The sequence below is a fragment of the Triplophysa dalaica genome, chromosome 9 (assembly GCF_015846415.1).
Source record: "Triplophysa dalaica isolate WHDGS20190420 chromosome 9, ASM1584641v1, whole genome shotgun sequence".
Lineage (NCBI taxonomy): Eukaryota > Metazoa > Chordata > Actinopteri > Cypriniformes > Nemacheilidae > Triplophysa > Triplophysa dalaica.
The window spans coordinates 5,278,400-5,290,382 of NC_079550.1; the positions used below are offsets into that span (position 1 = coordinate 5,278,400).

Here is an 11,983-nt window from a genome sequence, read left to right on the forward strand (position 1 = left end):
CAAATCAGATGCCAGAGCATATCATTTTACACCAGAGCCCCGCCCCTAGGGAAATCACGCACTCGTGCAAAAACTCCCCAATATCTCCACAAATCTAACAGTTGAGTCCGTAATATGGGGAAGTGACTTATTGAAGGAAAATAAGCATATTACAACTAAATGAGAAAAATATTTACAGAAAATATTTATATTTGTTATTATATTATTATATATAATACACGTTCAAAAAATATTATTTTGCCACAAGAATAAAATGCTTCATCTTAACTTTTACATTAACATATGAGCAATATCATTATTAGATAAAAGTTTGCAATTCTTCAACGTCCTCCGTGTTTCCAAATGACGTAACGATGGAGATTTGGAGCTAAAGAAGCTTTTAGTTTCTGAGAAGTAAACCGAGTCGGGTTTACTTAGAAATCAGGAGTGATGAAAACAGTGCCACCCTGTGTCAGGTAGAGTTTGTAGCACCAGAAAGTTACGAGGCTGAATCCAGCTTCTTATTCGCAGTTTCTTATTGACGCTATCCATTCCACCTTAAAAACGCGAAGCATCCGCTTTTCCAGTTTCTTATTCACGCTTAGCTTAGGGACCATCTCGCGTTTCTCTTCTTTTACGTTTTAAAAAAAAAAGGTTTTGTGTGTGTGTTTCTGTGTGTGTGTGGACTTGTGTGTGTCTGTGGACGTGTCTGTATGTGCGCGCGCACGCCCGTGTGTGAGAGAGAGAGAGAGAGAGAGAGAGAGTGCACAGAGGATGGGGTGCTGCTTGCTGTCTAAGTCATCATGCTGAATGCCCCCTGAGATGACCGTGAACTTCACGTGGAACCTCCATCACCCACTCCCCTTACCATCCTCAATATTACTTTGATAGAACAGTTTTTAGGCAGCCTATCTCCACCATGAATATTAATCAAATCCGAAAGTACCTAAATGTTTGCAAGTGCAATATTCTAGTGTAGAGCATGAAATACGGTTTATGCAAAATTAAGTAAATAACGTGTATATTTGTAAAAAGCATAGTATACACAGTTTTGTTATACTTTGCATATATATCATTAACTGTCCCTCTTACCTCGTAATATGTAAATTAATTATTTTCTACATTGATGTATTTTATTTTTAATGAACAGATATATTTTTTTCCATTTCCTATGTTTGTCTATACTGTATTTTTTCATTCTGAGCTCCTGAAACCACAATACGTTGCTTGTCTGTGTGTGCACAATTGGAAAATAAAGCTTATTTGAATTTTTTTCTGATCAATTGCTCTTATACAATTTATTTTACTCTTCTTGGTCTCAGCCAGCGCGTTATACACACATTATATTACTTCTATGTAGTTACATGTATATATATTTATGTAAATGCTTGTCACTTGTTCTATGTACAGAAAATGTCTAATGTCAGAACTGTACAAGTTTTGTACAAGTATGTCTTTGATGGTGCGTTAAAAGCTCCACAGCTAGGTAATACCTTGTCTTGATGACTACCGTCATGCATGAAAACAGACATTTTTACTGTAGCATTTTGAAGTTATGGACCCCTGAAGTTGGCACATCTCACAAAACTCTTCAATGGACCGTTGCACGTATGAGTCATTTTGAAGTGCTACATCTCAAAAACTTTTAAGGGTGCGTTGAAAGTTCCACCTAGAGGTTATACCCAGTATCCTTGACTACCACCTAGCCAAAAAGCAGACATTTTTACTGTAGTATTTTGAAGTTATGGACCCCTTAAGTTGGCACATCTCACAATACTCTTCAATGGACCGTTGCACTCATGGGACATTTTGAGGTGCTACATCTCAAAAACTTTTAAGTGTGCGTTAAAAGTTCCACATAGGGGTTATACCCAGTATCCTTGACTACCACCTAGCCAAAAAGCAGACATTTTTACTGTAGCATTTTGAAGTTAAGGACCCCTGAAGTTGGCATATCTCACAATACTCTTCAATGGACATTTGCACTTCTGGGTCACTTTGAGATGCTACATCTCAAAAACTTTTATGGGTGCGTTGAAAGTTCCACATAGGGGTTATACCCAGTATCCTTGACTACCACCTAGCCAATAAGCAGACATTTTTACTGTAGCATTTTGAAGTAATGGACCCCTGAAGTTGGCACATCTCACAATACTCTTCAATGGCCCGTCGCACTTATGGGTCACTTTGAGATGCTACATCTCAAAAACTTTTATGGGTGCGTTGAAAGTTCCACCTAGGGGTTATACCCAGTATCCTTGACTACCTCCTAGCCAAAAAGCAGATATTTTTAATGTAGCATTTTGAAGTAATGGACCCGTGAAGTTGGCACATCTCACAATACTCTTCAATGGCCCGTCACACTTATGGGTCACTTTGAGGTGCTACATCTCAAAAACTTTTAAGGGTGCGTTGAAAGTTCCACATAGGGGTTATACCCAGTATCCTTGACTACCACCTAGCCAAAAAGCAGACATTTTTACTGTAGCATTTTGAAGTTATGGACCCCTGAAGTTGGCACATCTCACAATACTCTTCAATGGACCGTTGCACTCATGGGACATTTTGAGGTGCTACATCTCAAAAACTTTTAAGTGTGCGTTAAAAGTTCCACATAGGGGTTATACCCAGTATCCTTGACTACCACCTAGCCAAAAAGCAGACATTTTTACTGTAGCATTTTGAAGTTATGGACCCCTGAAGTTGGGACATCTCACAATACTCTTCAATGGACCGTTGCACTCATGGGACATTTTGAGGTGTTACATCTCAAAAACTTTTAAGTGTGCGTTAAAAGTTCCACATAGGGGTTATACCCAGTATCCTTGACTACCACCTAGCCAAAAAGCAGACATTTTTACTGTAGCATTTTGAAGTTATGGACCCCTGAAGTTGGCACATCTCACAATACTCTTCAATGGCCCGTCGCACTTATGGGTCACTTTGAGATGCTACATCTCAAAAACTTTTATGGGTGCGTTGAAAGTTCCACCTAGGGGTTATACCCAGTATCCTTGACTACCACCTAGCCAAAAAGCAGATATTTTTACTGTAGCATTTTGAAGTAATGGACCCGTGAAGTTGGCACATCTCACAATACTCTTCAATGGCCCGTCACACTTATGGGTCACTTTGAGGTGCTACATCTCAAAAACTTTTAAGGGTGCGTTGAAAGTTCCACATAGGGGTTATACCCAGTATCCTTGACTACCACCTAGCCAAAAAGCAGACATTTTTACTGTAGCATTTTGAAGTTATGGACCCCTGAAGTTGGCACATCTCACAATACTCTTCAATGGCCCGTCGCACTTATGGGTCACTTTGAGGTGCTACATCTCAAAAACTTTTAAGTGTGCGTTAAAAGTTCCACATAGGGGTTATACCCAGTATCCTTGACTACCACCTAGCCAAAAAGCAGACATTTTTACTGTAGCATTTTGAAGTAATGGACCCCTGAAGTTGGCACATCTCACAATACTCTTCAATGGACATTTGCACTTCTGGGTCACTTTGAGATGCTACATCTCAAAAACTTTTATGGGTGCGTTAAAAGTTCCACATAGGGGTTATACCCAGTATCCTTGACTACCACCTAGCCAAAAAGCAGACATTTTTACTGTAGCATTTTGAAGTAATGGACCCCTGAAGTCGGCACATCTCACAATACTCTTCAATTGACCGTTGCACTTATGGGTCACTTTGAGATGCTACATCTCAAAAACTTTTATGGGTGCGTTGAAAGTTCCACATAGGGGTTATACCCAGTATCCTTGACTACCACCTAGCCAATAAGCAGACATTTTTACTGTAGCATTTTGAAGTAATGGACCCCTGAAGTTGGCACATCTCACAATACTCTTCAATGGCCCGTCGCACTTATGGGTCACTTTGAGATGCTACATCTCAAAAACTTTTATGGGTGCGTTGAAAGTTCCACCTAGGGGTTATACCCAGTATCCTTGACTACCACCTAGCCAAAAAGCAGATATTTTTACTGTAGCATTTTGAAGTAATGGACCCGTGAAGTTGGCACATCTCACAATACTCTTCAATGGCCCGTCTCACTTATGGGTCACTTTGAGGTGCTACATCTCAAAAACTTTTAAGGGTGCGTTGAAAGTTCCACATAGGGGTTATACTCAGTATCCTTGACTACCACCTAGCCAAAAAGCAGAAATTTTTACTGTAGCATTTTGATGTTATGGACCCCTGAAGTTGGCACATCTCACAATACTCTTCAATGGACCGTTGCACTCATGGGACATTTTGAGGTGCTACATCTCAAAAACTTTTAAGTGTGCGATAAAAGTTCCACATAGGGGTTATACCCAGTATCCTTGACTACCACCTAGCCAAAAAGCAGACATTTTTACTTTAGCATTTTGAAGTAATGGACCCCTGAAGTTGGCACATCTCACAATACTCTTCAATGGCCCGTCGCACTTATGGGTCACTTTGAGATGCTACATCTCAAAAACTTTTATGGGTGCGTTGAAAGTTCCACCTAGGGGTTATACCCAGTATCCTTGACTACCACCTAGCCAAAAAGCAGATATTTTTACTGTAGCATTTTGAAGTAATGGACCCGTGAAGTTGGCACATCTCACAATACTCTTCAATGGCCCGTCACACTTATGGGTCACTTTGAGGTGCTACATCTCAAAAACTTTTAAGGGTGCGTTGAAAGTTCCACATAGGGGTTATACCCAGTATCCTTGACTACCACCTAGCCAAAAAGCAGACATTTTTACTGTAGCATTTTGAAGTTATGGACCCCTGAAGTTGGCACATCTCACAATACTCTTCAATGGACCGTTGCACTCATGGGACATTTTGAGGTGCTACATCTCAAAAACTTTTAAGTGTGCGTTAAAAGTTCCACATAGGGGTTATACCCAGTATCCTTGACTACCATCTAGCCAAAAAGCAGACATTTTTACTGTAGCATTTTGAAGTTATGGACCCCTTAAGTTGGCACATCTCACAATACTCTTCAATGGACCGTTGCACTCATGGGACATTTTGAGGTGCTACATCTCAAAAACTTTTAAGTGTGCGTTAAAAGTTCCACATAGGGGTTATACCCAGTATCCTTGACTACCACCTAGCCAAAAAGCAGACATTTTTACTTTAGCATTTTGAAGTTAAGGACCCCTGAAGTTGGCATATCTCACAATACTCTTCAATGGACATTTGCACTTCTGGGTCACTTTGAGATGCTACATCTCAAAAACTTTTATGGGTGCGTTGAAAGTTCCACATAGGGGTTATACCCAGTATCCTTGACTACCACCTAGCCAAAAATCAGACATTTTTACTGTAGCATTTTGAAGTTATGGACCCCTGAAGTTGGCACATCTCACAATACTCTTCAATGGACCGTTGCACTCATGGGACATTTTGAGGTGCTACATCTCAAAAACTTTTATGGGTGCGTTGAAAGTTCCACCTAGGGGTTTTACCCAGTATCCTTGACTACCACCTAGCCAAAAAGCAGATATTTTTACTGTAGCATTTTGAAGTTATGGACCCCTGAAGTTGGCACATCTCACAATACTCTTCAATGGACCGTTGCACTCATGGGACATTTTGAGGTGCTACATCTCAAAAACTTTTAAGTGTGCGTTAAAAGTTCCACATAGGGGTTATACCCAGTATCCTTGACTACCACCTAGCCAAAAAGCAGACATTTTTACTGTAGCATTTTGAAGTAATGGACCCCTGAAGTCGGCACATCTCACAATACTCTTCAATTGACCGTTGCACTTATGGGTCACTTTGAGATGCTACATCTCAAAAACTTTTATGGGTGCGTTGAAAGTTCCACATAGGGGTTATACCCAGTATCCTTGACTACCACCTAGCCAATAAGCAGACATTTTTACTGTAGCATTTTGAAGTAATGGACCCCTGAAGTTGGCACATCTCACAATACTCTTCAATGGCCCGTCGCACTTATGGGTCATTTTGAGATGCTACATCTCAAAAACTTTTATGGGTGCGTTGAAAGTTCCACCTAGGGGTTATACCCAGTATCCTTGACTACCACCTAGCCAAAAAGCAGATATTTTTACTGTAGCATTTTGAAGTAATGGACCCGTGAAGTTGGCACATCTCACAATACTCTTCAATGGCCCGTCACACTTATGGGTCACTTTGAGGTGCTACATCTCAAAAACTTTTAAGGGTGCGTTGAAAGTTCCACATAGGGGTTATACCCAGTATCCTTGACTACCACCTAGCCAAAAAGCAGAAATTTTTACTGTAGCATTTTGATGTTATGGACCCCTGAAGTTGGCACATCTCACAATACTCTTCAATGGACCGTTGCACTCATGGGACATTTTGAGGTGCTACATCTCAAAAACTTTTAAGTGTGCGATAAAAGTTCCACATAGGGGTTATACCCAGTATCCTTGACTACCACCTAGCCAAAAAGCAGACATTTTTACTGTAGCATTTTGAAGTAATGGACCCCTGAAGTTGGCACATCTCACAATACTCTTCAATGGCCCGTCGCACTAATGGGTCACTTTGAGATGCTACATCTCAAAAACTTTTATGGGTGCGTTGAAAGTTCCACCTAGGGGTTATACCCAGTATCCTTGACTACCACCTAGCCAAAAAGCAGACATTTTTACTGTAGCATTTTGAAGTAATGGACCCCTGAATTTGGCACATCTCACAATACTCTTCTATCGACCGTTGCACGTATGAGTCATTCTGAAGTGCTACATCTCAAAAACTTTTATGGGTGCGTTGAAAGTTCCACCTAGAGGTTATACCCAGTATCCTTGACTACCACCTAGCCAAAAAGCAGACATTTTTACTGTAGCATTTTGAAGTTAAGGACCCCTGAAGTTGGCATATCTCACAATACTCTTCAATGGACATTTGCACTTCTGGGTCACTTTGAGATGCTACATCTCAAAAACTTTTATGGGTGCGTTGAAAGTTCCACCTAGGGGTTATACCCAGTATCCTTGACTACCACCAAGCCAAAAAGCAGATATTTTTACTGTAGCATTTTGAAGTAATGGACCCCTGAAGTTGGCACATCTCACAATACTCTTCAATGGCCCGTCGCACTTATGGGTCACTTTGAGGTGCTACATCTCAAAACCTTTTATGGGTGCGTTGAAATGTTCCACAGCTGCGTTATACCATGTCTCTTTGTCTACCAAATTGCAAGAAAGCAGACTTTTATTTTTAGTGTTGATTGTGCAAGAGATAAGGTGATTTCGGTCAATGCCCAAGATGCTGAAATGGCTATTAAAAATTAGAATGCCTAAAAATGTATTCTTGTATTATCATTAATCACAAATAAAGTTTCTCTGCCAGATATTGTCCTATCCTAACAACCATACATTAATTCAAGGCGGAATTTGTAAAATAAAACAAATACAGATAAGACTGATTTTGTTGTCCAGGGTCACAATTAAGTTCTTAAACACTTTACAGTCTTTATTTGTAAATATATGAAATGGAGTAGAATCATCTTTAAGCGTCTAAATCACATTGATTTCTTTTTTTTTTATATTAACATTAGTGACTTAACAGTAGGTTTAACTGCGCGGCCCCTTTAAGAACTGTCGCCCTAATTGCGCTTCCTATTTTCATAACTCTTTATATTCATTTAATGCTTCAGAATACAATATGTGCTTTCTGGCATAATTTTGCCTGTTTTTGTTCATTCAAGGACGAAAGAGAAGTTAATGCTGGTGCGCTGTCTGAAAGATTCTATCGCAGCCTTTAGTTTACCAGACGGAACTGCTAACCCACAGCTAGAAACTGTCAATATACTGGACGTGATAGTTTAAAAGCCTTTATATGAATAAAAGCGTGATTACATTTAAATTTTTCCAAAGTGACTTAAATTGCTCTATTCTACACATTTATACATAGGTATGTGCAATCCCCTGGAATCAAATCCCCAACTTTGCGTTGTGAATACAATGATCTTACCACGGAGCTACATGAAACCTTGTGTAATGTAGCGCTTGACAATGATTACAGAAAAAACGGATTTTGTGTTAATGTCGTTAAATCTTTGTAATGCGTGAGAAACGTTATCCGCGTACATACATATATATATATATATATATATATATATATATAGAGAGAGAGAGAGAGAGAGAGAGAGAGATATGCACATAACACCTTCTTAAACATACTACTCGTGCAAGAGACCACTTGTGCGCCCCTTTCTGGACACTGATTGGTCACTGCAAAAGGAAGTTAGTGCAGGCATGGTCAAAACAGTAGCCTTTTCTCACAGGTATACATTTATAAAAACGAATAATTACTTAATTTTCTCCTTTCCTAACAAATGGTTAACTTTTTATAAGCCCCCCCCAAAAAAATTGACAAAACAATTCGTTGTTCGTCCATTTGGAGGCGACATTTACTTCTACTACAAAATTACGTTTCAACTATTATGACCCCGAAGATCATCATTTCAGCAAAGGTCATGCGTGTTTTCGAACTCACTCTTTTTCGTCTACAACTATAGTTTGACTTTAATTGCGTAGGTAAATTCGTACATTAAACTAACTAACTAAATAAACTTAAACGTACGCCTACCGGGACTAAAATGTGTGACAGCTAGTCACGCTAGGACCCCACCGCAAGATGTCCAAGGATGTTTACAGGTAAGCTAATTAATTTCTGCATACATTTGTCTAAGCATGTAAACCTCTGTAAAGATTGGTTTCACCCAAAGTGTGTAGGATACAAGAGCATTGAAGACATAAAAGTGATTTCACCATGGCTGTGTCCTGACTGCTCCACAAAAAAGACAAGTTTACCATTACGGGGGACAAAACTTAACTTTGGGAATCCTGATTCACCACAGTCTGGTGACATTGAAAAGGAAGGGGGAGAGCAGGATGAACAAAAGCATACATCTTGTACAGAAGAGGAGTTACAGGCTAAGCAGTGCCCCCCCGAATTACAATTACAGCTGTCAAAAGATGAGTGGAACAGAATAAAACCATCCAAAAGACAAGGATATAGAATCCTTAAAGCTGGCTGGACAGACATGCTTTCAGAAAAACTCGGTCACATAAGCAACTGTGTTCTGTCATTTTCGTACAATAAAGCTATTCAGTGTCAGTCAAGAAAAAAATTGTGTCCATTCTGGCAAGGAAAGGCCAGTTGCAAATTTCCCGGTTGTGCACAGTTTAATTTCAGCATTTTTGATGAACCTGCCAAAGATGCAGACTGTGTCCTGGTTAAGGTGGAAGTGTCTGGCCAAACAGATCATTCTACAGGCTTCACATTTCGAAGACGCACTAGTAAAAGTGAAAGAAAAACATTGAAGGAGAAGCTGAGACAATTAACGCCCATGCACCTTCACACCAAAACAATTGCAGCTGCAGATGAACAGAAACTAATTGAGGGAAACACAAATGAGGTGCCTCCGCTCACAGTACTGCAGAAAATCTCCAGTGAAAAAAACCTGGAAAATAGATTAGACACAAATCCATTTCTGGATTGTATCGAAATTCAGAACCATCAAGACTTGAACCTAAATTTCAGTCCGTTACAGCATCAGTATATACAGTTTGTGGCAATGTCACCCTTTATCACACACATGTACTCTGTTGATCAACTCCAGCTTCTGAAAGACTTCCAGAAAGAAGGCAAACTCTTCCTCTACCTCGATGCAACTGGAACTGTTGTGGCCAAACCTAAAGACTGCAAAAGTATACTGTATTATGCACTTTGCTGTCCAGTTATATCCACTACAGAAACAACAGTTGTTGCCGTAGCAGAGATGCTCTCTTCTGACCAGAGCACACCTACAATACAGCACTGGCTTACTTGTCTGTCACGTGATTATTGTAAAATGTTCAGACAGCACCTCCATCCTCAAAAAGTTGAGACAGACTTTAGTTGGGCAATTATTCATGCGTGTATCCAAGCTTTCTGTCAGATTGATGTGCACACGTACTTGCAGCGGTGTCTTCAGGTCACGGAAGGGAAAATAAAGTGCTCGTTCACTGTTGTGCACATATGTGCAGCACACATGATAAAGATACTTTGCTGTAAGGTGTCTAAAGTAAAATGTGGAAAGCCAACAAAGGACCTCTTCCTTTACTCCATGGCACTGCTGCAAAATGCCACAACACTGAATGAGATAAAAGCTCTGCTAACCGACATTGGAACTGTTTTTTCTGAGGCCACACATACAAACTGCCAGGAGAGTATAAATAACCTGAAGACTGCAATTGAAAATCAGTCTATTATTGCCGATGTGGAAACTGAAATAACACCAACAGAAGAAGCAGACCTATTCACAGACACAACCCCGAAAACAATCAGGCATGACTCCCCTTTTGTGAGATGCTTTGAAGATGTACTCTCAGGAACAACAAGAAAGAGACAGACAAGGAAGGCATTTGTAGCTCCCCCCAATCCTTACTATTGCCCTGGTTTGATCGACATAGTCAGTCGATACTTGGCAACTCTTCCACTTTGGACCGGAATTATGTTAAACCAGTTAGGTCGAACAAGAGACACCAACAGTGAAGCAGAGAACTGGTTCCGCACCACAAAAACAATAGTGTTGAAAAACCAACTACACAGACGTCCTGGAGACTTTATCCAAACCATGCAGGAGTTCATTTCTGGTCGAGTACGTGGTGTGAAGATTACAAAAATTCGCCAGGGTGTACTAAAGAACAAGGAACTGACAGAAATTGATCAACCATTAAGTCAGGAGGAGAAATGGGGGAAAAAACGGCAGAAGAAAAAGAAATCCAAATACTTCAACTCCCCAAAGGCTCAGAAACCCACAAAGGGATCTTTCACATCTCCTCCATGGGCTGCTCATGGAAAGCTGGGACAACAGTCCATTAAATTGACTAACACCTGCACAATAGACAACTTACTGTACATTCTGTACCTGGCAATGAAGACAAGACCATTCATTCTTGCAGAGGTAGAACAAATAAAAACAAAAGACAGATGGATGAGCACATTGTTGGAGGTGTTTCGGCACTTCTTAGTCGGACAGTGGTCTCAGGGCAAGATCTCCTGGTTACAGAACATCGATCGTTTCCAAGGAAATCGCATGTGGAATGCTTTCGGAACCGAACATGACTTTGTGGTTTCCAGACTCGACTACATCCATTCCAGTGAAAGAATGTCTGTATGTAACAACAAGAAATGCCCTTCCCCGCAATTACAAAACAGTTGCTGGAATGTTGCCATATTGTAAATAATAAATTCTTTTGATTTTATTAAGATTTTGTAATCCATGTCATTTAAGATGTAATCAGCAGCATGTTATTGCCTTGTCTTTAAAAATGTATTTTATAACAGGTGTGATGACTTCTCAGACCTACAGCAGTCCATGGACAACTGGGTTGATGACAGTCGTTCATTTCCGTGCAGACAAAAGCACAGGTACATGACAATTAGATTTCATCAATGTGCAGAACAAATACAGGGTAGTACAAATTCAGTAACTGCAAGAAAATACACTTTTATCAAAATATATTTTAAGACAGACTCTATTATACAGGATGTTACATAGAATAATACTTATATCATTATATATGTAACCGACTCTACTTACAAACTGGCGTCGCTTTGGAGGCTAAAGCCAATGACTGCTAGCATCTGTCACCGGTTCGAGGTGCAAGTAAGACCGGTTACATATGAAACGTTGGATATTACATTGTTATATTTATAAAAAATTTGTGCACAGAAATAGAAAGGCATGTCCGGGTAGAAGGACTTTACACATCCAGGAAGTTCATTCATGGAGTACCTTGTTTTGTGATCATGGCTGTTGATGCTGCAGTGTCCAGTACTGTTGTCCCAGAAAACAGGCCACCAAATCTACCTCCGTCAGTGGTACTCTGTCACGAAAGGCAAGACATTAGTTTTATTTAATTATGAAATCCAAAAAACATTTTTTTCAATTATTAGACAATTTATTTTGATTTTTTACAAAGCATAATGTAATTACATTCCTATGTTCACAATCAGATAC

General features: G+C 39.9%; 1 protein-coding gene across 1 annotated transcript; it reads left to right on the plus strand.

Annotated features, from left to right (window-relative positions):
• Positions 1-8,767: 8,767 nt before the first annotated feature.
• Positions 8,768-11,855, plus strand: LOC130429074 (120.7 kDa protein in NOF-FB transposable element). The gene is made up of 3 exons (XM_056757441.1): positions 8,768-11,199; positions 11,308-11,391; positions 11,696-11,855. The coding sequence occupies exons 1-3, from the start codon at positions 9,020-9,022 to the stop codon at positions 11,781-11,783; spliced, it is 2,352 nt and encodes a 783-aa protein (XP_056613419.1). The 5' UTR covers positions 8,768-9,019; the 3' UTR covers positions 11,784-11,855.
• The last annotated feature ends 128 nt before the right edge of the window (positions 11,856-11,983 follow it).

What these genes read in the sequence shown, in the direction of transcription:
- LOC130429074 (XM_056757441.1), top strand. Translation starts at nt 9,020, where the DNA reads ATGCTTTCAGAAAAACTCGGTCACATAAGCAACTGTGTTCTGTCATTT. An exon ending in TGCTGGAATGTTGCCATATT is followed by an intron (nt 11,200 to 11,307) that starts GTAAATAATAAA and finishes ATTTTATAACAG; the next exon opens with GTGTGATGACTTCTCAGACC. An exon ending in CCGTGCAGACAAAAGCACAG is followed by an intron (nt 11,392 to 11,695) that starts GTACATGACAAT and finishes ATTTGTGCACAG; the next exon opens with AAATAGAAAGGCATGTCCGG.